Source organism: Apiospora aurea (assembly GCF_038362705.1).
Source record: "Apiospora aurea strain CBS 24483 chromosome Unknown utg000004l_segment0_segment0, whole genome shotgun sequence".
In the NCBI taxonomy this organism is placed as follows: Eukaryota; Fungi; Ascomycota; class Sordariomycetes; order Amphisphaeriales; family Apiosporaceae; genus Apiospora; species Apiospora aurea.
Genome location: NW_027117391.1, coordinates 4940255 through 4964008, shown reverse-complemented (window position 1 = coordinate 4964008; position 23754 = coordinate 4940255). Strand labels below are relative to the sequence as shown.

Sequence of the window (23754 nt, the reverse complement as noted above, 5' to 3'; positions counted from 1 at the left end):
TTGCCCTTTATTAGCTGCTCGGCGTATCCTATAATACAAGGGTCTTATTTGTCGCAGTGTGCCGGAGTAATTGTGCATGGGTGACAGTGGTCAAAACCAACACCAACCTTTCATTGGCTGCCCATGAACTCGGAAGGTTGCAACTTTGATACAAGGGGGACATGAGCCAAGACGTACGTTGGCCAGCGATTTTTGTAGTTCACCACCCGAAATACATTCGCCGAACCGTCCTTTTCTCATTCCAACATATTCATCGTCTTTGTAAAGACTCACGATATGACCACCCCAAGCGCCCTCTGGCGCGAAGCCAGGAACCCCCTCAGCACCCCCCATCCGACCTCACCTTCCACAACAAGTCCGTCCTAGTAACCGGCGCCAACTCCGGCCTCGGCTACGCCGCGGCCGTCAAATACGCCGCCCTGGGCGCCTCGCTCCTCATCCTCGCCGTGCGGTCGCCGGAAAAGGGGAAGCCGCCAAGCTCGCCATCGAACGCGAAGTAGGCGAGGAGACCAAGACCAAGAGCAAGCTCGAGATCGTCCCCCTGGTCCTCGAGCTCTCGAGCTTCGCGTCCGTCCAGGCCTTCATCGACCGCCTCGGCGAGCGCCTCCCCGGACCAGAAGCTCGACGTGGTCCTGCTCTCCGCCGGCGTCGCGCTCCCGGATTTCCGGACCAGCGCGGACGGGTACGAGATGACGACGCTGGTCAACGTGCTGTCCAACACGCTGCTCGCACTGCTCCTCCTGCCAAAACTCCGCCCGGCCGTGTCTTCCGGTGAAACATCCTCGCCCCCACATCTCTGCTTCCTCAACAGTCTAGCCTCCCACGTAGTCGAACCCGAAATGCTGCCCCCCTCCGGCAGTGGCCAAACATTGCTCGGCCGCCTGAACGACCGCGCCAAATTCGACGTGACGAGGCACTACTACCTAGCCAAACTGGCGGCCTGGTTCGCCATCCGCGGCATGATTGAGCATCCCCCTCAGAATATCAGAACACGAGGGAACGTCATCATCAACGCGTGCTGCCCGGGCATGTGCCGCACCAACATGCAGCGCGACTTCCCGCTCGTGAAGCGGCTCATGGCGAAGGTGTCGCTGCTGCCCCTGAGCCGCAGCGCCGAGGAGGGGAGTCGGTCTTTGATCAGTGCTACCGGGCTTGGCCCAGAGAGTAACGGGAAACTCTGGAGGGGTGATGATTTTCTACGGTAAGCCACGGCTCTTACCTTATTACAATCATCGTAGAACGACTAGAATGAGACTGACGTGCGACCAGACCAGGAGAGATGTTAGACAGCGAACGGGGGCAACATCTTTACCGTGAGACATGGGATGAGATACTGAAGATCTTGAAACCTCACCTGTAAACTAAAGGCCACAATTTCGGTCTCAGATTATACCGAGTCCCAATCAAAATGGAAAGCTATGGATTGGTATAAAATGGCCCAGTGCGTATTGCTATCCTCCGACAAAGGTAATGCACAAGCATTCGCGTCTCATAAGCTCGTTGTGAAGAAACTCCCACAAGCTCTTCCTCTACAAAGAATGAAGCAGCCAATAGGAGAACCGTGACGTTGGTTACCCGACAACCAATACCGAATACACCAACCCCGGAACCCTGCAAAATGTCTTCAGTTGGCAGACTCATCAAAGCAAGTTGAGGGCCTGGACACGCTTATCAGCAAGCATGTAGACGCGGTCCATCGGCACTTTACCACCGCTCTTCAGGCTGAGCAGCTGAGCGCTCTTGATAAGGTTCTTGATCTCTCTTCCATTGAGGTTGAGATGGGACAGCTTCTCAAGAGATTCCTCATTGATGTCAAACTTGTCCCGTCCGGCACGGTCGATGAAGTTCTCCCAGACCTGGCGACGAGCCGCGTTTGTAAGATCATGGTAGGGGAGGAACAGATCAACACGGGACTGGAACGCGTGATCAATACTGGAGATGCGGTTCGTAGTGAGGAAGAGAATGCCTTGGTAATACTCGAGCTTGGTGAGGAAGACTGGTAATGGGTTAGTGGGGTCAATCGTACGAAAAGGGGGGATGGACATACTAGAGACAAGCTCGTTCCGGGCAAGACTTTCGTTGGTCCGCGTACCGAGGAACACGTCAGCTTCATCCAGAAGAAGCATGGCGTTCCACATGCGGCACAGCTCCAAAGCACGCTCCAGCGCCTTCTCGACATCTGAAGGCTGCGTGCCGAGATCACCTGCACTCATGAGGTACAGCGGCACACGAGAGCGCTCAGCGACGGCTTCAGCAGTGAAGGTCTTGCCCACACCGGGCGGACCGAACATGAGGATGATAAGGCCGCGACCCTTGTCGGGAATGAAGTCATCAAAGTCCGTCTTGGAGAGGGACTTGTTTTCGACGAAGGCCCAGGCAAGGTCTTTCTCGCCCTCTGGGAGAACCAGCTTTTCGAAAGCCTCGTCGTTCCAGGTCATGTCCTTCAGGTCGTCAACCCGGAGCTCGCACCACTCTTTCGACTTGAGATCGAAACTTTTCATCCACGGCGTAGACAAAAGACACTGCTCGTCCGTCAAAGCTCGGAGATCTTCAGTACGCTCAGCCGGGCCTTTCGCAGCTGTTGAGGTTTCGACAGGAGCAGCGGAGAAATCCATCTCGTACGGGGTGTCGGAAAGATCAGGATCAGGTACTTCGACCTCGTCTTCAGAAGTCTCCTCGACGGACAGAGATCGAAGCTTGGGTTTCACGATGTTGCAGCCTCGGTAATAGGCATATGCGTCAACGCACACTTTGCCAGAAACTGGACGCTGCTCTGGCTTCTCCGTCTCGAGTGTAATCTTGGTGCCGTTACAGAGCATGAACTTGTAGCCGCGCAAACTCTCGAACTTGCGTCCTCGTGCGATGAAAGTAGCCTTGGTCTTCTCGACATCGCCGAGAAAGGAAATGGGGAAAACGGGAAGAGCTTGGACCCGCCTGACGCCTTCAAATTCACACATGTTGACACTGGTCGTTGTGAATCCGCTTGCCTCGCCGTTCCAGTCGACGTACTCGATATCGATGGTCCAGGCTGCAGGGCATGAACCAAACTCAGGACGATATCTGTATTTGACTACCCTGCAGATGGTGTCGACGCCGAAAAATTTGGTAATGACCAGCTCGTTCGGGGGAAGATCTGCCAGATGTTCTCAAAGTTCACCTTGCCCGTCTTTTTAGTAAGGGCATGAGAGAGAACCGAGGAAGCGATGACAGGAGTCAGGAACGCGAGAAGGGCGGTAGCCGCATTCTTCAAATTTCCTGCTTCGGCCGTGGCGTGGTACGTCTTCAAATCATCCCATCGGTGTACTAGCGGCATGAAGGGAGGTTCGAAGGTGTAGTTGATGACTTCGAGGTCGAGGTCCTGGTATTTGTGGAGGACCTTGTCAAGAACCTTGCGCATGGCTTCATCTTGAACGGTGATGTCGGATGTGATCCAGCGCTTGTTCTTGAACTCATGACGGTGGACGATGGGTACCTGCAGCGCCCGCTTTTGGAGATCGGCTTCCTCTTCGTCCACGACGGCGAACTCACTCCATCTGACCTGACATGAATCGTATTGGCATCTATGATGATACCAGTTGCTGACCAGCTTGGACGCGTAACCAAGTTTGGATGCCTCGGAAGCGCCACTGCTGTTCTTGGTGAGTGCCATGACTTCGACACCCTCTAGGACCTGGGCATGTTCTTTCTGGATCTTTTCTTCCTTTGCTTTCGTATCCACATCCGAATCGGAGTCAGATCCGGAGTCAAAGTCGGATTCGTCACAGGTGGGGGATCAGACCAGGTCTCCTCCTCGGTCTTCTTGGGGCCTTTGATTTTGGTTAGTTACTTGATAGAAGAAGCGCTTTGGGACGTTTATGATGCATCCGTGGAAAATAGCTGCAGGATGCTAGGCGATTTCATGAACGAGTACCTACGACGTCTTGGTTCACGAGGCATGATGGGTGCTGATTCTGTACAGCCGTCAACTGAGATAAGAACGATACGTTGCTGAATGAGATAGGATGAGAAGCGGGGATGGCTACCAGTGATAAATGATCTGGACAAGTTGGGATGTGAAGATGAGATGAGGACTGGTGGGAAAGGTGATTGATGTGAGCTGAAGATCTTGAAATATATCAATGCATGGCGAGGGGTCTCGCCTGAGGCTGCCCAAGGCAATCTTCTCTGTGTAAGGTGTAAGCGACAACGGGCATGTGCATTGACGCAGCAGGCAGCAGCAGCAGGCAGTCACACAGGCAATCTGTTGGTTATGGCTTCTCAAGGCAAGGCTCCTCAAGGCAAGGCTCCTCAAGGCAAGGCTCAGACGTAGTGCAACCTACAAAATGTGGGTCGCCAAGGCACCCCTGCTCGTCCAAACTTCTGATTGGTCAGCCCCTAGGCAGAACCAGGCGTGCCTTACCTATATGCGACTGCAGTACAGATCAGTCCGAGTCACGGCTGGTTATTTGCCCCACGTTCATGAATATTGCGGAGCAGCTGCCTAGGGGATCCATATCCAGGAGCGAAGCATCAGATGTAGACGTTGTGTTTGACTAACGCCAAGTTTTTTGCTCAGTCATGATGAAGATAGTAAACACTTGCGCATCTCGGCTTAAAACCACACTCTGAGTTATGCACTTGGTACAGGGGCTTCGAAAGCCTAAGCACTTTACATGTAGCCCTGGTAGCCATGACGCTTGTAATTATTCACACCAACTCACTGCACGAAAACGATTATCCAAACCCCATCACGCACAAGCCCAACTCGAAGCCAGATCCGGATCCCCTTTCTTGTTATACGTTGCCTTCTCTGGATACGGACAGAGAGGCCTCTGCCGGTAGACCGAGAGATCCTGACCGCTTCCGCCGCCGTCGTCCCAGGCCGTCGCAATGATGGAGTCCACCGCCGTGCCGTTCTCCGTCCACCGCATGAGCGCCAACAGGGCGTCGTGCTCCGGGTCCTGGAACCCGGGCACCGAGTAGCCGCCCGCCGTTCCCGGCAGCTTGGCCGCCTGGCCCCATGAGGCGATGTACCATGGCGCCTTAACTGCGGCGGGTGACCCGAGACAGTGCTGCATCCCGGGGATCTGGAAGAAGCGGATGAAGTCGTCGACGTTCCCTCCTCCTACGGCCTTAACGGTCTCATTGTAGTAGTGCAGCGACGAGCGCGCGGAGATCAGGCCGTCGGCCAAGCCCTGATACAGGATGAGTTTACCCCCGCACGCCGAAACCCGCTGATGTCGAAGGCGTCGGCGGTGGCGTTGCCCGGGTTTGCCCGGACGGAGTCGTAGAAGACGTTCTCGTTGTACTGCCGCCAGCTCCAAGATTTGTCGTTGTACACCCAGTACTTTTCCCACTGGGTATCGAAATTCTCCGTGTTGCCGTAGAGCGTGTATACGTCCCACTGGTTCTCCCCGCTGAGCTCGAGGCCGTTGTACACCAGGTCGCCCTTGGACGCGTAGTAGTCGCCCCAGACCTTCCTGGCCGTTTCGATTTGCTGCGGGGTGAGGCAGTTCTTGGCATCGACGCCTCGCTTGCCGCACTGGATCACGCTGAGGTCTGGCTTGCAGGCCTCGGGGGTGCTGATGATGTTGTCTTCGAGACCGTCGACCTTGTCGCATTGGGACAGGACGGTGGATGCGAGTAGGTTGTACTGGCTTGTGCTGGTGAAGGCCTTGGGGTCGCTGGTTGGGAGATTCCAGGTGCCCAATGCTGTCAGCCAGCTCATGAGGCCCGTGGTAGGCCAGGCCGGGGCACCTACCAAGACCCCGTTGAAGCTGTTGGGACTGATCTGGATCTCTTTCAGGCCTTGTCTGCCTCCCGTTGAACAGCCAGAGTAGTAGGAATAAGCGATGTCCTGACCATAGTAGGCCGCAGTAAGACGCTTGCCTAGACCGACCGAACCGTGCATGGCCCGATAACCCCAGTCCTTCTGTGCCTCCGCATTCTTGTACGCCCAGCTCTGGTCCGACGCAGAGTTGTGGCCTGTGTCGGTCGACAATGTGGCGAAGCCGTAGTGCGGCCCAGGGGCCATGTCTACCCAGTCAATACCTCCCAGGAAGCCGCCATTGCCCGTGGCTAAGAATCTCGAATTCCAGTCGCTTTCGGCGGGGAGAAACAACCCAAACCTGTAGGCCGACCCGGCGGATGCCACCCGAATGATGACGGCACACAGCTCGGGGAGATTGGTAGCGTTGAGCGGGTATCCTAGATTGGAAGGGCCTTCTCCAAAAGAGCCTCCTCCAGGCACCGGATAAGCCAGTTCAACCGAAGCGTCCTCCGGCAACGCGGCAGTGAATGTCGATGCCGTGCATGCCCCGGCTTGGGAACTGTCTTTCGGCAGGTATCCAGCAGCTGCTGCATACTGCATAGCTAGAGCCGAGAGGGCACATACTATGGATAAAGAGATGAGAGCCATTCGGAAGAGTGGCTCATAGGACGGATAAACTGCTTTCGATGCACCGGCACCTGCACCATCTTCTCGGTTCACTTTCGAAGCCAGATGCAAATTGCCTTATATTAACTTGCCTATCCGTTTCTTAAGGGGGCCCCGGGACTCGGGGCTGACTAAGACGTACTGCTTGCCGGTTTCCCTGGGATTACCTTCCCGTTTGAGCTGTAATAGTGCATCCCTGGCTTCGAGCCAGCAGCTGCTTCGGTCATGGGCTTCATTCTTCGACCCCTTATACGCCAAGCCACGACATCAGATTGCGTGATACGTGAGGGCGGGTTGCATCAGAGCCGGAATGTGGAAGGTGCCGACCGTACTATCGAAGTTCCACGCAGTTGGGCGGGCAGGACTAGATCGGCTACCGCTGCCAGGAGGGTGTGGTCAGGCTCAGCTTGTCGAATGACTGCTCATGACGACAGTAAGAAAAAGCTGCACTTGCTGACATGCTCAAGTAACTGACCTACACGGTTACCGCAGGCAGCCCGGGGTGTCGTAAGCCCCCTGCCCATCCAAGAGATTTTGATTGGTAAAGGATCACGTCTAAGTACCCCGCGTAGTTATATCATTTCTTTGGACTGTGATTCGTCATATTATGTCTTAGAGAGTCGGGTCCGCTGCATTGCCATTGCACCTTGGCCAGTCATAAATATGTTGTACAACCCCGGAGAGTTCGGTAGCTTCTTTTAGTGCCAAAACATGAAGTCATGAGGTTCGGTTCCAAGGGGGGTGGTTGCTGGGCACGAACTTGAAGGAAGTCAGCTTCGAACCACCCCTTGGCTTCAAAGGGCGCTATATCGAAGCGGTGTGTGTCCCTGAAGATCCGAGGTAGTTTGCAACTCGGCTATCCATGCTGTCGGCACTTCCAGACCACGCTGTGCACGACAATATGCATTGCGGTAGTTACATGGATACAAATATCTTGACAAGTAACACGGAAAGTGAGCATACAATTCCGAGACTTCGAGGGGAAAGAGTACTGACTGAGCCCCGAAGATTGCGTGATGATTTCTTTTCGAGCTTATACACCATACCTCTGTTCCGTGTTATTTACGTAGCCTACAAACGTGTAAAAAGGACAACCAAGACTAGAAACACTCCGTTCGGGGCAACAAAACGAGGAACGAATCACTGCATATTCTTGCTGTTTCACATAATCATGCACCGTTATATGAGTGCCCGAGAATCCACAACCCCGAAAGCCGCCGCAACGGGCTTTTCTGGAGCATATGATATATCAAAAAACCCCCAACTCAAGCTGTCTAATCAAGTTCTTCCAGAATTCGGACTGACTGGCTACCTGGTATTCCAGCCGGGCAACGCTATGCGGACCCTGGATCATCGGACAAGGTGAGTCGGGTGGCCTGATAGCTGTCGATGTTACTGTGTATTTGACGGACCGTGTGCATTGACAGAACAGTCATGTAGTAATTCCATTTGCGGGAATTACGAAGTCAGTTGAGTCGTGAAACTTTGGGGTTCGTCGGTCCCTGTTCGTGTTCGGACGCCGCCGGCCGAGTTGCGCCGGGGCTCTGCACGGTTGCTGCCCCCATCCCAGAAGTGACCCCAGCGTGGCCTTTTACCTGCCTGTTGAAATTTGAATAGATGAAATGTTTCAATACAGCAATCCAATGAGCACGATGGAATGCAACCTAATGTGGACATACTCTCGCCGCAGCCATGCTACGACTCAGGTGCGTGCGAATAAGGGGCGGCTGAGATTCGTCTATTAGAGCATAGGGAGACAATTTCCGGCGAGAGTCGTCTATAATGACAGTGTAACACTGTCTCTAATAAGCTGTACTGGAAGTCGGATCTAAACGTGGATATGCATCGGGATTGGTATATAGATACTGCTCCTATACTCCTGGCTATAACGGTGAGCAGGCGAACCTGCCAAGAACGTAGACTGATATGGTAACCAAGGTGCCTTCGCTTAGTATGTAAAGATGCGCCTAGAACAATGTTTCAAGGGCCATCGAACCATTTTTCTTGCGTTTGGCAACCCGGTCTACGACAAACAGGTCTGTTCAAGTGTTTGCATCCGGCTATTCTACCCCATGCCAAGAAGGATCATCGCCGAATATTCCCATTTCGAGGCAAACCGTATATACGATGCAGTCTATAGGCGCCTTTAATTGCACTTTCCGACAACTATGCACCTCGAAATAGTCGGAGGTCCGACAGCGCTCGTCGACTAGCCGGGCTCCTCGGCATCCTATACGCTGCACTCGATCAAGCCACCATGCCATGCCATGCCAAGGCAGGACGAACGACATTCGCAAATATAGAAAACAAAATAACCCAAGCTCATCAATTGACACAGAAATCGTCGGAGATCGCTGGGGCTCCTGGGTGTCTGGTGCGCAGAAAGGTGAGAGCCGGTGAAACGGCAGGGGGGCTAGTCTGCATGATCTGCGCAGGGGTCTGGCGTTCTCGTGAGACTGGGACTGGGGACCAGACCGAGTCCAATGCCCCCCAAAGCCCACTGTCCGCACTTCTTGGCTTGGTATATAGCTCGGCTGCGCCTGCTGTTTGCTGGAGGATCTGCTTGTCAATCCTCTTGGCATCTTAACTTTCTCTATCCGTTGCTTTGTAATACTTCTTTTTGTGGTTATTTCCACTATTTTCAACATCATGTTGCTGGGTTCTCTTCTTATTGCAGCACACGGTAAGTCTCTCTCCACAGGACTAAACATGTGGGTGTATGTTTACTCAATATTGACAAACGTTTTCGTTTTACAGCACTGGCTGCGTCTGCTGATTCTGCCTCTGATTCTCACTACCTCGACTTCAGCCGGATCACCTACAAGCGCGCCGATGCCGTGCCCCTCCGCATCATGCCCGTCGGCGCCTCGGTCACCTTCGGCGTCGGCTCGACCACGGGCGACAGCTACCGCAAGGACCTGCTGGGCCTGCTGAAAGCCCAGGGCATGACGGCCGAGATGGTGGGCTCCAAGCAGAACGGCAAGGACTTCGCCAACAACCAAGTCGAGGCCACGTCGGGCTTCGTCATCGCCCAGATCGCCAAGTCCGTCAAGACCGCGGCGCCCAAGTTCAAGCCCAACCTCGTCCTGCTCGACGCCGGCACCAACAACTGCAACAAGGGCGGCGAGGTCCCCGACGCCGGCAAGGAGGTCGCCGCCATGATCGACGGCATCTACACGAGCAGCCCGGGCGCCACCGTCGTGCTCGCCACCGTGCTCGCCAACAAGGACGCCGCCCAGGACAAGTGCCGCGTGGGCGTCAACGCGCAGTACCAGACGCTGGCGGCCGACATGGCGGCCAAGAAGGCCAAGTTCGTGCTGGTCGACATGCGCGCGCCCGAGGGCCCGACCACGGCCGACCTCAGCGACTCGCGCCACCCCAACGACGCCGGCTACGCCAAGATGGCCGCCGTCTGGCTCAAGGGGATCCAGGAGGCCCAGGCCAAGGGGTTCCTGACCGCGCCCGTCGCCACCGCCGAGACTTCGGGCTCCGGCTCCTCCGAAGGCAAGAACAGCAAGGGCGGCTCCCAGCAGGGCGCGGCCAAGAACGCCACGGAGCCTGCCACGGGCCGAGGCAAGAAGAAGGGCGGCCAGCAGCAGGGCGGCGCGAAGAACGCCACCCAGCCCGCGACCGGAGGCGGCTCTGGCGCCAAGAACCCCAGCAAGGGTGGCCAGAAGGGACAGCAACCCGCGAAGAATGCAACTCAACCGGCGACGGGCAACTCGCCCAAGGGTGGTCAGAAGGGCATCGGTGGCCAGAAGCAGAACTCCACAAAGGGTGCTACTCCTACCAACAAGACGGCCGGAGCGAAGCCCACTGGTCCGGTCAAGGCAGGCTCATCGATGGCGTACGAAGTCCACACCTTCATTACTGCCGGAATGATCGGCACGGCTCTGTATTTCTTAGTATAGGCTTTGAGTTGGTGAGCAGCAACAGAGGCGGCACGTTGATGACTTTAATTTTGGTTGTTAGTCGTATTAGTGAACAGACCTTGGCGTATATAATTAATTTCGATTCCAACAGAAGCGCTATGACTCTAGGTCGTTCTGGTGACCGTCTACTTTCCACAAGATTCCTCAGCTATGCCGGTACACTTGCACCGCTCAATGTGCTAACACCAGATTGCCTATGAAACCGTCCGTTGACTGTATTATTCCTAGGCCATAAAGGAGACATCTATGCGCTTGCTAACCCAACACTGGTCCTCACAACCTCCGCCGGCTTGACATCCAAGCCAGCAGTATCACCACCCTCGTCGACCTCATCCTCTCCCGCAGCAACGGGCGGCCACCTCCGAATCTCCTTCATCTTCTTCTCAAACTCGACCCGCCTACCGCGCCACCGATCATCCACCCCCTCCATGCCCTCGTACCCCAGCAGCGCCGCGTCCCGATTGACCCACCCGAGAACCTCGTCAATATACCCAATCTCCCTCCCGAACAAGCTATGAAACTCCTTACTGCCGCCGCCGCCCATCATCTTGACCCGGCGCTCCTCATACTCCCGTCGCATCGCCGCTTCGACCGGCAATGCGGCCCGGCCCGCGAAGACGCGCGCCACGACCTCGGCCTGGAAGTCGAAGAGCGAGAAGGTCGAGATGTGGTACGGCACGCCGACGAACGCGAGTGTCGGGTCCGCCATGTAGAAGACGTCCTTGTGCAGGTTGTGCGTGACACAGCCGTCGGCCGTGATGACGACCCCGCCGTCCGCTTGCTCGAGGGGAACGCCCGGGGCCTGTAGCTGCGGGCCCAGGAAGGGGTACGAGGAGATGTAGCCGGTGCCCAGCACGACGTGGTCGATGTCGCGGAGGCGCGTGCCGTCGTCTAGGACTATTTCGAACGGGATGGGCGAGTGCTCCGACAATGAAGTGCTGGCTGGTGTTTTCTCTTCGAGTTCGACGAACCGTTGTATGCCCGCGACTCTTTGCGTGCTGGATGGTAGCAATGATGGAGGAAGATCGAACTTGCCACCGCGCGAGCTCTGGTAAATGTGCTTGACTACTCCCTCGCTCTCGCGGGCAATGTCCAAAGACGACACGCCGGCGCCGAGGATGAAGATAGTTTTGTCTCGGAAGATCTCCGGGGTGCGGTACCTCTTCGAGTGCATCACCCTGTCCGGGAAGCGCCGTTTCAAGTCCAGCAGGCCGGGGATGTCCGGCACGCGGGGCTCGTTGTAGTGGCCGCTGGCAACCATGACCGCGTCAAACGCCCATGTGCGGTCCACGAACTCGAAGTCGCTCTCGCCTGGGACGAGCTGGACAAGCGTGCGGGTGTGGACGGTCCACTGTGGCGACCCCCCTGGGCCTTTGTAGACCGACTCCACGCTGGTGTCGTACAGAGTCTTTTCTTGGGCTCCGGTCTTCTCCGCCAGCCTCTGTACGTACTTCTCCAAGTGGTCTTGGCTGACGAAGTCTTCGCTCCCCTCTGGCCAGTCCAGGAGTGTACTCCTCATGAGTGAGGTAGGCACATTATTGCGCAGACCGACATAGCAAGGGCCCGGCGGAGCGTGGACGATGGAAGCCTCATCGAAGCTAGTTTTCTTGGGGGCATTCTCTCCCCTTAGCGCTTTGCTTGAGTCAGGGTTATGGGGAGCCGGTGGGCGCTCGTTGGGATAAGGGGGCTCATTGGCCGTCCGAGGATCGTAGTGCCAGACACCGCCGGCTATGCTCGACCGTTCGAACACGGTGACTTCAAACCCGTACCGGAGCAGGTGCGCGGCCGAGGCAACCCCCGATATTCCCGCGCCTACAACGGCTACGGCTTTGACGTCCCGGAGAAGCTGGGTTTCCTGAGTAGTGGAACCCATGGTGACAAAGAGACACAACGTGATGATCCAAATAGGGGGCAGAATTTACACAACCAGACTTGAGCACAACAAATCCGAGAAACAAGTAGCGAACTCTAAAGAGTTAATAGTACTGTAATGGGGCGCTCGGGTGCAGTAAAATACACAGGAGCGCGGTATTCGGGTTATTTGGCGCGCATAGCGAAACCCAAAGATCAGACGGCAGCTTCGTTTTACCTAGGAAACGAAAGCGACTCCCGCCCTTCACATCCGCGGGACATTGCATCAGCATTCGCCATCGCCCATGTTCGCATCTCTGTATGCTTTCGTAAACCTTTCCTATCTTGCTTGATAAGCCTGGGACGGCCGGATGAGCGCCCGAGCCCCAACCCCCGCGTGCCGCACGAACTCAAGCTATGAACCAATATGCACTCCTGATGGCGTGCTCTCCCGAGACCCCCGGGCCAACTCCTTATCTGGGACGGCCGGGCTTTTGAAACCTGCGAACCTGGATACCTTTATGACGGATTAACGGTGACATAAATCATCATATTGAAGCCGTAGGTAGAACAGGAGCTGAACATTCTATTACATACTAAGCATGCCGATCTAGGAGATACAGCTTTTGAAGGCAGATGGACATGGAATGGTCTTTGTAGCAAGCGTTCGACTGTGAGAATAACTAAAATTTCCCATAGTTCGATTTCTGTGACGATCGGAGCTTTGCATAGAACTGCTAGTTGAGAAACATCTAATAACTAGTCTAAGCATCTACCGAAACACCCCGCGCTTCCTGCGCAATCTCACGATGATGAAGGAACCGAATAAGAAGCGCCATGCCAATCTCGCCCGCGTTGAGGAACACCGTCGTGATGAACCCCTTCCGGTACCGCGGCGCCTCGACCTGCTGCCAAATAATGAGCGGCAGCCACGCCTGGACCACATACGCCGTCTCGTTCATCGACGCGACCACGAACGCGCGCTCCTCGTTGCTGTCGCTACAAATCTCGTGGGCCCACGCGAACGTCAGCCCGGAGACGCCCGCGCCCATCAGGCCCAGCACGTAGCACGCCCACTTCCAGCCGTGCGGGATATCCCAGGCCGCGAGGCTCGCGTTCAGCACGATGAGTGCAGTGTCCGCGAACACGATGGGCGGCCAGCGCGCGCCCCGGAACACCGAGTCCGACGACCAGGCGTAGATCAGCGTGAAGACGACCGCGACCGCGGACGCGACGGTCGGGAGCGAGTTCACGGCGGCGACGCCGTAGCCCTCGGACTTGAGCCAGAGCTGGAAGGCGGGCTGGCCGCCGTAGCCGATCCCGTTGTTGAAGAAGATGTAGAGCAGGGTCAGAGCATAAATGCGCCACGACGTGAAGATCTTCTTGAACGTAGCCCGGTTGTACGAGCCGCCGCGGCCGCGGCCGACGCGGCCCTCGTGCCGCATGCGCGTCCGGGCCAGCTCCTTCTCGGCGTCGGTCAGCCAGGACGCGCGCGTCACGTCGGGGACGTCGGGCATCAGGAAGAAGCCGACCGCGGCGATGGGCAGCGAGATGACCGTGTTGATAATAAAAAGCCACTGCCAGCCGTGGTGGCCGTGGTGGCCGTCGAGCCGGTACACGGCCGCCATCAGGTAGCCCGAGAACATGGAGCCGACGGAGCCGCAGGCGTGGAAGATGCAGGACCGCTTCGCCAGCTCGTCCTTGCGGTACCAGGACCCGATCACGTACTGCATGCCCGGGTAGAAGCCCGACTCGGCCAGGCCGATGAAGAAGCGCAGCACGTAGATCTGCGTCGCGTTGGAGCACTGCGTCAGCAGGATGGTCAGGACGGACCAGGTGACCTCGCAGGCCGGGATCCAGATCGAAGGCCGGACGCGGGTCAGGAGCATGTTACTGGTAGGGAAGGGTATAAATGTTAGGATCTCCAACTCATTGTTTGCTGGCTGAAATAGGGGGCCTCGGCTCACCTTGGTATCTCGCCGATCACGTATCCCGCGGTCCAGCACAGCGTCATATAGTTCAACTGGTTCCCGTACAGGTCCATGTCTTCCTTCATGCCGCTGACGAAGGCGCTGCTGATGTTCACCTGGTCGAGATGCTTGATGAAGTAGCCTAGGGAGGCGAGGGTGAGAATGACAGCATCGAGCTTGGCCAAGAAGTGGCGCTCTTCAGGGGACTTGTCGAAGGTGTCCCACACATAGGAACGCCATGTCCCCTTCACTTCCTTGGATGCTGGGACCGAATCTGAGTTGGCATCGCTCCCGTGAGTCGACTCTGTGGACGCAACGGGCGGCTTGGTGTCCGACAGAACGACGGGTTCATCTTTTGAGGCCATGATTGCTAACTGGGTCGCGTAGACAGGCCACTAGAATAGCAATCGAGCTCGAGTTGGCCAGTGGCAAGGGCATAGCCAATGCCCAAGAATACGGTCCCTCATAGGACCTATATCTTTACCTTTTCCACTCATGGTCCGTGTATACCCGACTGCTAGGGACGAAGTCTCGTATCTTGCAGATCCAAGTGCCGCTGCAGTCTTGTAACTCACAAGGGTCCATGACGCCATACGGCGTAGAGTTATGTTACCGCTGTTGGCCAAGCGACCCAGCAGCCGCATGACTCGCATACAGCATAGCGTTTGGCACTGAGGGTTCGTTTACTACAGCGGACTGCATTAGGAGGCGCTTTCTGCGTACTGCGAACTGAATATGCTGCATTGACGGAGATAAGGCATTCGTTTGCCCGGAATGCGGGAGGTTGGATAGCCCCGTAGAAAATAACCCCCTTTTAGGCCAACCGTGCAGTCAGCGCCGCGTGTATTTCTCAGCAAGCAAGTCTAGAACCTCAACAAACCGGGCTTGAAGCCTCACAGCACTGCTATAACATCGGGGTGGTATGCCTCGGAACCCGTCATCGCGTTTCCTTGGTTGTGCATGGCGTGCGGAGATGGTGGTAATGACACCAATAGTAACCCCAATCACGCCATTACAACCCGGCCAACCTGAACATGTCACCGACGATCCCAGAGGTAACAATTGAGTTCGCACCATCCAAGTTGCATATCACGAATCTAGTTTCAGACCAATAAGCGAAGACTTATTGTCATTTGCATTGGAGGTTTCCTTATCGGCATGCAGCATGCGTGGCACATCGTGATGCTGAAATGAGGGGGGGACTTACCAATTCCTGGTGCGGAGAGATTAAGCGCTCTAGGGACACAACTTCTCCAGATCCGATTGATTGGAGTATGGGGCCAAGGAGAATAGAGATCTCCTCATTGGCGTTGCTGATTACAAATGAGCCCAGCAGACTGGCGATGCGTCCTTGCTTATATTAGTACTATACGTTCCCGGGGGTATGATGGCGGTTGTCAGGCCCTATATACAAACTTAGACCTTGATTATAGCTTCACTCTCAGTCTTGGTATTCTCATAATTCCCGGTTTAGTTGAAGCGTTTCGCTAGTCATCAGTCAAAATGGCCCCTGCCCCTATTGCAGACCATATCGTGGATGTCGCGCCGCCGATCAAGGATACCCTGGGTCTCCCCGAGACGACTCTGGCGCGGTTCAAGAAGGGAGGCGTGGATCTGTCCAACGGCTACCCCTATCGGCCCTCGAGGCCGCTCTACCTGCAGGACGTCCTCAAGATCCGCAGCGAGCCATGGGAGCACAAGGACGCCGGTGCCCGTGCCGACAAGTCCAAGAGTGCCCTGCTGTCCGCCGCCACTAAGGTCACGGACTTAACGACGCACATCGGCACCGAAGTTGAGGGCCTGCAGCTCAAGGACCTGACCGATAAGCAGAAGGACGAACTCGCATTGCTCATCGCCGAGAGGAGCGTCGTCTTCTTCCGCAACCAAGACATCTCGCCTCACCAGCAACTTGAGCTGGGCAAGTATTATGGTGTCCCCGAGGTTCACGTGAGTAGCCTTGTGCCGGACTGAGCCATTTCAGTATGTTTCTTGCTGACATGGTCTACACCAAACAGCCCCAAGTACCCCAGGTGCCCGGCGAACTGGGCGTGTCCGTCATCTGGCCGGACCTGATGGCGACGGAGCGCAAAGCCGACTTCCGGAACCCCGGGGGCGCCTCGCGGTGGCACACGGACCTGGTGCACGAGCTGCAGCCGGCGGGGATCACGCACCTGCACAACGACGCGGTGCCGCCGGTCGGGGGCGACACGCTGTGGGCGAGCGGGTACTCGGCGTACGAGAAGCTGTCGCCCGGCTTCCGCCAGATGATCGACGGCAAGTCGGCCGTCTACCGCTCCGCGCACCCCTACCTCGACCGGGACCGCCCCGAGGCCGGGCCCCGCTGGGTCGAGCGCGTCCACCCGCTCGTCCGCGTCCACCCGGCCACGGGCTGGAAGTCGCTGTTCGTCAACCGGGCCATGACGGACCGCATCGTCGGGCTCGACCGCGGCGAGAGCGACGCCATCCTCAACTACTTGTACGACGTCTACGAGAAGAACGTCGACATCCAGCTGCGGTTCAAGTGGGCCCCGGGCACCAGCGCCTTGTGGGACAACCGGTTTGTTCTTACCTACCTACCTTTTTACTTAGTCTTCGTTTCCCTACCCTCCCCGCATTGGCGGTTTCCTACATGACTGCGGGCGCTGACACTAGAAATCAAAGAATCACAATCCACAACGCGAGCTGGGATTACGGAGGCAAGTACCCGAGGCATGGCACACGCGTCACGGCGTTGGCCGAGAAGCCCTACTTTGAGCCGAATGCCCCCACAAGGCGTCAAGCCCTGGGGTTGCTCGATGAAGGCGAGCTTCTAGAGGACGGACCGGAGTAGGATGTATGAGGTAGTGTTGGATTTGAACCAGATTGATACTAGGACATACTTGAGAGGGCTCAGAACGTGTTGAATATTATAACGGCACTGGGAGATAGGACACGGACTATCACATGCATATTACCAGACATATGGCTAAGCTGATAATTGCACACAAACGACTATTCGAGGCAGTGTTCTGCCAATATCACCAAACAACTGTACCACTGTAAAAAAAAAAGCTTTCCTCTTTGCGTTCGTATTTCAGCTCGTTCTAGATTCACATGGGGCGCATCGCCTCACGTGCTCGTGGCTTAGGAGCTCGCTCAGAGGTTCCTTCGGACAGCCACAGCCGAAGATAGTAAAGGGGCAGCACCGTGTCGGCTTTTGGCTTTTCGGTTGGCTTATTGGCTCGAAGCAAAGGATGGGGCTGAAAAAGGGATTGTATACGTGGCGCAGCTCGGGACCGCTCTCGATCATGTAGCACAAGGTCTTCGTTTCTCTGTCTTGTGTCAACAGTGAGTATGGGTATATAGAGTCGAGGATCCGACACAGAACAGAGGTGAAACCCAACCACTCACAATCACCATTCTCACCAGTCGAATCCTGAACCAACAAGATGCGGAACCTCATTGCCCTCGTCTCGGCGCTGCAAGTAGCAGGGGCAGCGTCGACCCCACTGGTGATAGAGCCGCGGGCCCAGCAGCAAAGCGGCGATGCTTGCACCACTCTGAGCCAGTTCATACAGTCCCACGCTGTCGAGGGGAAGGGTCGCCTGGTGGAGGACCAGCTGGTGCACGACTGCTTGACGGCCCTCTCGTTCAAGTCGCAGCTGACGGGCCGGTTCTTGACGGAACTGCGCAAGTACGTGCAGTTCCAGTCCACCCTCGAAGCACTGAAAGCGCCCCCGAAGAGTTACCTGTCCCCCACTACCGACATTCTGGGCGGGCTGGACACGATAGCCAAGACGACGTACCAGAGCCAGTACGATTTCGACATGGCCCTCACCAGCCTGTTCAACTCGGCCAATGACGGTCATCTCAGCTTTCAGTTGTGCTCTATAGCCAGCCCCTATATATTCCTTCGCGCCCGAAGTCATTCTCATCATCGGCGACGGCATGTGCGCCTCGACCTGCACGGCCTTCGTGAACCTCATGACCAACGTCGGGGGTGTGCGCACCGTCGCCTTTGGCGGCCGGCCGGGCACGGGCCCAATGCAGATCATGGGCGGCGTGCGCGGGTCCCAGGTGTACCCCGTCGAGGCCGTGTACGATTTCGTGACCCAAGCCGACACCCGGCTGCACGAGAAGCCGAGCCTGCTCTCCAAAGATCTGACGGCCAAGTGGCAGGCGAGCCGGCCGATCAACAGCACCGCCTTCCCGCTCCTGCTGCGGTCCGGCGGCGTCAACTTCCGCAACGCGTACCAGCAAGGCGACGACGCCACGCCGCTGCAGTTCGCCTATCAGGCCGCCGACGGCCGCCTCTTCTACATGTTCGACAACTACGCGTATGCCTACGGCGGTCTGGTGGCGGCGATGCTCGTTCTGGCCATAACCTGGTCGTTGTGAGAGTCTTTTCTTCGTTTCTGCTGAGCTGGCTCTTGATTTGAGTCAACGTTAGGTATTTCTGTGTTTGTGGTTAAGTTGAAATTTTACCTGTTTTGGATGCTTATTTACTGTACTATTATGATAGATGATAGATTTGCTTGGTTTGAAAGCGACGACAATACTCCTAGATAGACATACGATAATGAATAGATTTAGATTCCCTTTCTGTGCTTGGATAGCCATGTTATCTCGTCAGATCTGAGGATTACTGAAGAGCAACACCCCTAATATTCGCCGTGATGGGTAGAGTGGGTTGAGCTGTCGACAACAAAAATGACTCATCTCGAACTCTTTACATGATTACTCCTTTCATTAAAGTACTTGAGCATCGTCCTTGCTATGCAACACCGTAATAATCAGGCACAAGGACAGTACTGGCGCGACTGGATCCAAGTCAACGATTTACAGACGGGTATCATAGTTGTAAAAATCAAAATACATCAAACAAAACAAAAAGTCAAAAGAGTGTTCGTAGTGGCTCCCAAGAGAAAATGCCAAGTACTGTACAGCTAGGTAGTCCAACACAATCTCTATACAAATAATTTACCAATGTTTCTCCAACCACCACTTCTCATGTTGATTAGTGTTTAATGGCAGTCAGGCGTTTCAGGGATCTCGGAGATCTCGCCTTCCTGCTTTTCGACCTTCACAGGGGTTTGAGCCTGCTGGCCATTCGTATTATTGACATGCTTGTCCTTGGTAGGGGTGTCTGCGAAAGGTATCGACGATTTCGCCGTGAAATTATGCCCCTTTTTCGGTAGTCGGGGGGTTTCCGCTTGATTTGGCGGCAGCCACTTTAGGGGGCCTGTATGGGGCAGTGCCTGGGGGTTGACCCTTCAGGTTGGTAGGGTACAAACAAATCGGCACTCTTTTCGTCCAATTCAGACAGTGTTGGCTGATGGACTTCTATCAGAGGTGTCGTTGGCAGCGTTGGTGAAGTAGCAGGCAGACTCTGGGCTTGGTTCTTCCGAGTACTCGGAAGCGTTGCGCTCAGGGGACCTGAAGACTTGGGTCTGTCCATTATCGCAACTGGGTGCTCTGTGTTGATACTAGAGGGGCGAACCTTTGCAGCTGGCTTGGCTGCTGCAGGGATGGTGGCTTGGTTTGGCGCCTGGGTCTTCTTTGCCGCTTCCCGAGCTTCTCTCATCTCTTTAGTGACGAGTGTGATCTTCTTTACCCCGTGAGTAAGCCTTGAGACTTCGTCATCTGAATCCGGACCTGCTCGAGAGGGAGATAACGAAGGTGTTGAAGATGTCACGTGGGAGGTCGCCGGGCGCTCCTGAGCCGTAGCAGGTGGTAGCCCACCTGAGTCAAAGCCGGGCTTCTTTTTCGAAGCCCTTGATTTCGGTCTGCCAGGAGGCTTTGCAGCAGTTGTCTGGGCCTTTGCGGCCCGCTTCGGTGCATCCACAGCGCTCTGCGAACGAGATGCTGCCGGCCGCGTCTTTCTCACGTCCAGCGTGTCATTGGTTCGGACACTCATCGAAGACTCTGGCCGAATGCTCTGGGATGTGTCGGGTCGGGGATAATATGGCGGAGGAGGCATCGCATTAGCCGCGTCCAGTGAATCATCACTATTGGTCATGAATGTCGACGCACTACTAAGGCGACGGCTGGTCGGACGCGATGACGTGGAAGCAGCATGAGCCGGAATGCCACGCGCGGAAGCCTGTTTCTCCAGTTAGTTTCGAAAATCCATTACACGCCAGACTGGCAGAACGAGGGAATGGACTAACCTTTTCTTGAAGGATGCTTGACGCATTTGTCATAGTACTCCTACGGCTGTGCCCGCGTGTCTTGACCTCGGTAGGACTAGATGGTCTGACTTGTCTGCGTTCCCGGAGGGACTTCCGCACTCCATCATTGTTCTCCGCAGACTCAATGTTTTGCGCAGGCAGTGACTGACGATCGCGCTTGAGGCGATTGGTATCTGCCTTCATTTCTTCCCAAGTAACACTGCTCACCGGGCGGTCGGTCGGAATCAGCAGTTTACTCAGTTCCAACGCAGCCACTGGCCAATGAACCTCAGGAGGTGGCGGAGTAGGCGCCCTCGGCGCTGGTTGCGTGGTCAGGTGGCCAGAAGCGGTGCGACGGACCTTATCCGGATCAACCGCTTTGAGGACTGATGACTGGGTGGGCGAGCAGTACGTAGGGATGGGGCCTTGTCGTGGAATCCTGGGATCAGGTAGAACTACATGAGGAGTTTTGGCCGCATCCAGCTGGTCGAGCTCCTGCTGAGACCACCATTTCGGGTCATAGGGGAAGCCGGGCATCTCAATGCGAACATCGCAATCTGAAGATATCGTACTGCGACGGCTCAGGGGGCTGCTGCTTATCGGGCTGTTGCTGAACACGCTTATTCGTCGGCTGATTTCCCGCCCCATACGGCTAGGGCTTTCCTCCTTTGCATTTTTGACATCAGTGCCAGCCAAACCACTGATATGACTGAGGACACCGGAGCACAGGGCACGGTCGCTGTAGCCACCTTCAAGCGCGCTGATGACTCGCCCATCGACCGACAGTCCCTCCTCGGCAGCAAGCTTGACAACATCTCGTGTAATCCTCGCATAGAATTCGGTTGGGACATTGACTGTGTGGCGCTGCATGCCTGCGCCTTCCCACTCACTCGCATCGAAGCCAGCAGAAATGAAGATAGCAGCCTTTGGTTCCTGGCCAGCGGCGCGTACTCTCTCGGTCTCGCGGCGGAGATAGTTGCGGGTCTTTTCGAGTAAGACAGAGTATTTGGATTGGTAAAGACGCCAAAATTCCACCTCGGAGCTCCATTCTTGAAGGTGAACATTCCAGACGTTTTGACCATGCGCGTTATCGATACAGAGACTGGCATTCTTGATATTATCTATGTCGCCAGCTTCGCAGGGATACGAGTTGATGTCGTGTAAACTGAAATAGCCAATGGACGATTTCTTCCAGGCCGCGGCATTCTTGGGCTGCTTGATACGCCTGGTGTTGTGGTCCCAGGCGATGGCTTGCGAACCGTCTCCGTGGTGTAAGTCGATATCGATGATGGCAGCATGTGTCATCCCGTGGTTCATAAATCCATGCATGATACCAACATGCACATTGTTGAGCCAGCAGAAACCTTGGGGGTGGTGAGCCGAGCAGTGATGCCCAGGTGGTCGGACTCCTACAAAGGCCCGCTTCGCCTGCCCCATCAAGACAGCGTCAACCGCTTCGCATACGGCACCCAATGCGCCCTCGAACGCTGCCAGTGATTCTTTGCACAAATAGAGATCCCCTTCGTGGAATGGTTTGGGATTCTCCACACCCAACCCCCGATCCATAATAGGTCGCTTCAGCTCGCTGTTGCCAGACGCCAGTTGTGCTTCCGCCGCATCACACAGCATTCCCAACTCTTCCATCCATTTTGTCCCATGTACATTGGTGACAATGGGCGAGGTAAGCGATATGGTGCGGTCAGTTTTGCGGATTCGAAACGGGATGGTAGCCAAAGTCGCAGGGTCCAGGTCGGGGGTGATTGGAACTTTTCCATCGCAATGTCTCTCGCCGAGGCGAACATAAGCCAGGGCAACGCCAAGTGCACAGGCTTGAAGTCGCTCAGGTCGCTCGACAATCGTGGCGAGGTTGCCTTTGGTCGTTTTAGGCCTCGAGAAGCGATGGCCGTAACAAGAATCGTGCAGGACAACGAGGGTGTCAGATTTCTTCGCAGCTACACTGTTGTGCAGCATATCCAGCTCAGACTGGAAGTAGTTATTGGCGATAGAACCTTCTGTTACTCTCGGTCTCGGTGGTTCCTCCATTACAGGCTGCGGGCCAAAGTTCATGGGCGATCGAGGGGCCGGTGATACCAAGCTTGCTGAACTTCCCCGGCGTGAGGCACCCCGGCTGGGGGCACGGCTAGGGGTGATTCCGCTCGTGGAACGTAGTGAGGTATTGGAAGATTTCCTCAAGAGGTTCGGGGTGCCAGATCGTGACTGGGGCCTCGCGCCAGTCGACACTGAGCGAGAGACGGGGCTGCGAGAAGCGTTCCGGCCGCCATTTGGGGAGACGCCCAAGTTGGCCCGATCTGGCGTCGTGAGGGGAGGGTGTATCGGATGCGGCAGAGCGTCATTTTGCCTGGGTGATGGTTTTGTGCGTGCATTAGGCGGCCCTGGTGAGTCGAGCGAGACATTCTGCATTGACCGGGCGAGTGTCGCGTCGACATCGCTGCGACGTGGTGGTTTGTTCGTGGTCGCATTGTCGGGATGGGCCGCTAAGCTCCGATTAGGGGTTGAAGCCATGACGTCTGTAGGATTTATCCTGAAAAGGCAACAACAACAAGGTTTGTTACCGCCTAGCCAAGGTATCGTCAGTCGGATGCCAGGTTGCGACGATGGATTGCGACGGCATGTGTGCGTCGCTTGCTTGCTTCCCAATTGCTCCGTCGATCAACCACAACGAAAGTTGCTGTCGTCGGGGGAGAGGTGACGGGGCCAGCTCGGGAGTAAGGACGTCTGGGTGGCGGACGGGCGAAATGAAAGCGTCTCTTGTGCCAGACTTGATGGCCAACAGGATAAGCAATACGGGAATTATGTACCGCGCAATGCAATGTTTCGGGTCCCTATCTCGAGCGGCTGCAAGCCGGGGCGCGTCGCGTAACTCAAAATAAGTCGTCAATGAACTCAATGCAACAACAACCCCTGTTTTATGCGGTGTGGGGGAGATTCTGTCGTTCTCAGGTAGGTCCAGCTAGGTCCAGGTCGATCCCTAGGCGCTGCTGCCCCATCAAGACATCGAGCCGCAGGACTGATTGGTTTGGGGGTGGCCTTCTAGAATTTTGTTGACACAATCACGTGGGCCTGTTTTTCGTTTTCTGATGTACCTGAATGCGCAGTAGCTCTCTCATCCAGTAGCAGCAAGGTAATGCTTGAAAGCTGCCCCTCGCTGACGTCTGTTTTTCCACCCGTCTGCATGCGCTCAAAGCAGGAGGAGGTCAGGGGATTGTGGACATGGAAAGTTCTGTCATCGAAATGGTTGCTGCAGCTTAAGTTTGATTGGCTGGATTAGTGCGGACAGCAAACATTATCAGACGCATTAATATCAACATGGAACTCTCTGACGAAAAGAAAAAAACAAAATGAGATGGGATTCACATGTTCGCTCATGCATTACACTGGTCTACTGTCCAGTGGGCTACAAATAAGCATGTATTCCA

General features: G+C 55.7%; 9 protein-coding genes across 9 annotated transcripts; 4 read left to right on the top strand and 5 right to left on the bottom strand.

Annotated features, from left to right (window-relative positions):
- Positions 1–161: 161 nt before the first annotated feature.
- Positions 162–1360, top strand: PG986_006297 (NAD(P)-binding protein; the record flags this gene model as incomplete). The annotated part of the gene is given in 5 exon segments (XM_066842519.1): positions 162–173; positions 291–446; positions 479–567; positions 578–1201; positions 1270–1360. The coding sequence occupies 5 exon segments, from the start codon at positions 162–164 to the stop codon at positions 1358–1360; spliced, it is 972 nt and encodes a 323-aa protein (XP_066702381.1).
- Positions 1361–1640: 280 nt separating this feature from the next.
- On the bottom strand, positions 1641–3649 carry PG986_006296 (uncharacterized protein; the record flags this gene model as incomplete). Its single annotated transcript, XM_066842518.1, has 3 exons — positions 1641–1996; positions 2048–3075; positions 3114–3649. 3 exons carry the CDS (start codon positions 3647–3649, stop codon positions 1641–1643), a joined length of 1920 nt encoding a protein of 639 aa, XP_066702380.1.
- A 1078-nt stretch (positions 3650–4727) lies between these two features.
- Positions 4728–6349, bottom strand: PG986_006295 (uncharacterized protein; the record flags this gene model as incomplete). Its single annotated transcript, XM_066842517.1, has 2 exons — positions 4728–5111; positions 5195–6349. 2 exons carry the CDS (start codon positions 6347–6349, stop codon positions 4728–4730), a joined length of 1539 nt encoding a protein of 512 aa, XP_066702379.1.
- Positions 6350–9064: 2715 nt separating this feature from the next.
- PG986_006294 (uncharacterized protein) lies at positions 9065–10326 on the top strand (the record flags this gene model as incomplete). The annotated part of the gene is made up of 2 exons (XM_066842516.1): positions 9065–9098; positions 9173–10326. The coding sequence occupies 2 exons, from the start codon at positions 9065–9067 to the stop codon at positions 10324–10326; spliced, it is 1188 nt and encodes a 395-aa protein (XP_066702378.1).
- A 265-nt stretch (positions 10327–10591) lies between these two features.
- PG986_006293 (uncharacterized protein) lies at positions 10592–12220 on the bottom strand (the record flags this gene model as incomplete). The annotated part of the gene is made up of 1 exon (XM_066842515.1): positions 10592–12220. One exon carries the CDS (start codon positions 12218–12220, stop codon positions 10592–10594), a length of 1629 nt encoding a protein of 542 aa, XP_066702377.1.
- A 742-nt stretch (positions 12221–12962) lies between these two features.
- Positions 12963–14533, bottom strand: PG986_006292 (uncharacterized protein; the record flags this gene model as incomplete). Its single annotated transcript, XM_066842514.1, has 2 exons — positions 12963–14091; positions 14166–14533. 2 exons carry the CDS (start codon positions 14531–14533, stop codon positions 12963–12965), a joined length of 1497 nt encoding a protein of 498 aa, XP_066702376.1.
- Positions 14534–15671: 1138 nt separating this feature from the next.
- PG986_006291 (alpha-ketoglutarate-dependent sulfonate dioxygenase) lies at positions 15672–16998 on the top strand (the record flags this gene model as incomplete). The annotated part of the gene is made up of 3 exons (XM_066842513.1): positions 15672–16115; positions 16184–16725; positions 16830–16998. 3 exons carry the CDS (start codon positions 15672–15674, stop codon positions 16996–16998), a joined length of 1155 nt encoding a protein of 384 aa, XP_066702375.1.
- A 598-nt stretch (positions 16999–17596) lies between these two features.
- On the top strand, positions 17597–18545 carry PG986_006290 (peptidase S41 family protein; the record flags this gene model as incomplete). Its single annotated transcript, XM_066842512.1, has 2 exons — positions 17597–18011; positions 18046–18545. The coding sequence occupies 2 exons, from the start codon at positions 17597–17599 to the stop codon at positions 18543–18545; spliced, it is 915 nt and encodes a 304-aa protein (XP_066702374.1).
- Positions 18546–19171: 626 nt separating this feature from the next.
- On the bottom strand, positions 19172–22840 carry PG986_006289 (Arginase; the record flags this gene model as incomplete). The annotated part of the gene is made up of 3 exons (XM_066842511.1): positions 19172–19418; positions 19472–20250; positions 20318–22840. The coding sequence occupies 3 exons, from the start codon at positions 22838–22840 to the stop codon at positions 19172–19174; spliced, it is 3549 nt and encodes a 1182-aa protein (XP_066702373.1).
- Positions 22841–23754: the final 914 nt, after the last annotated feature.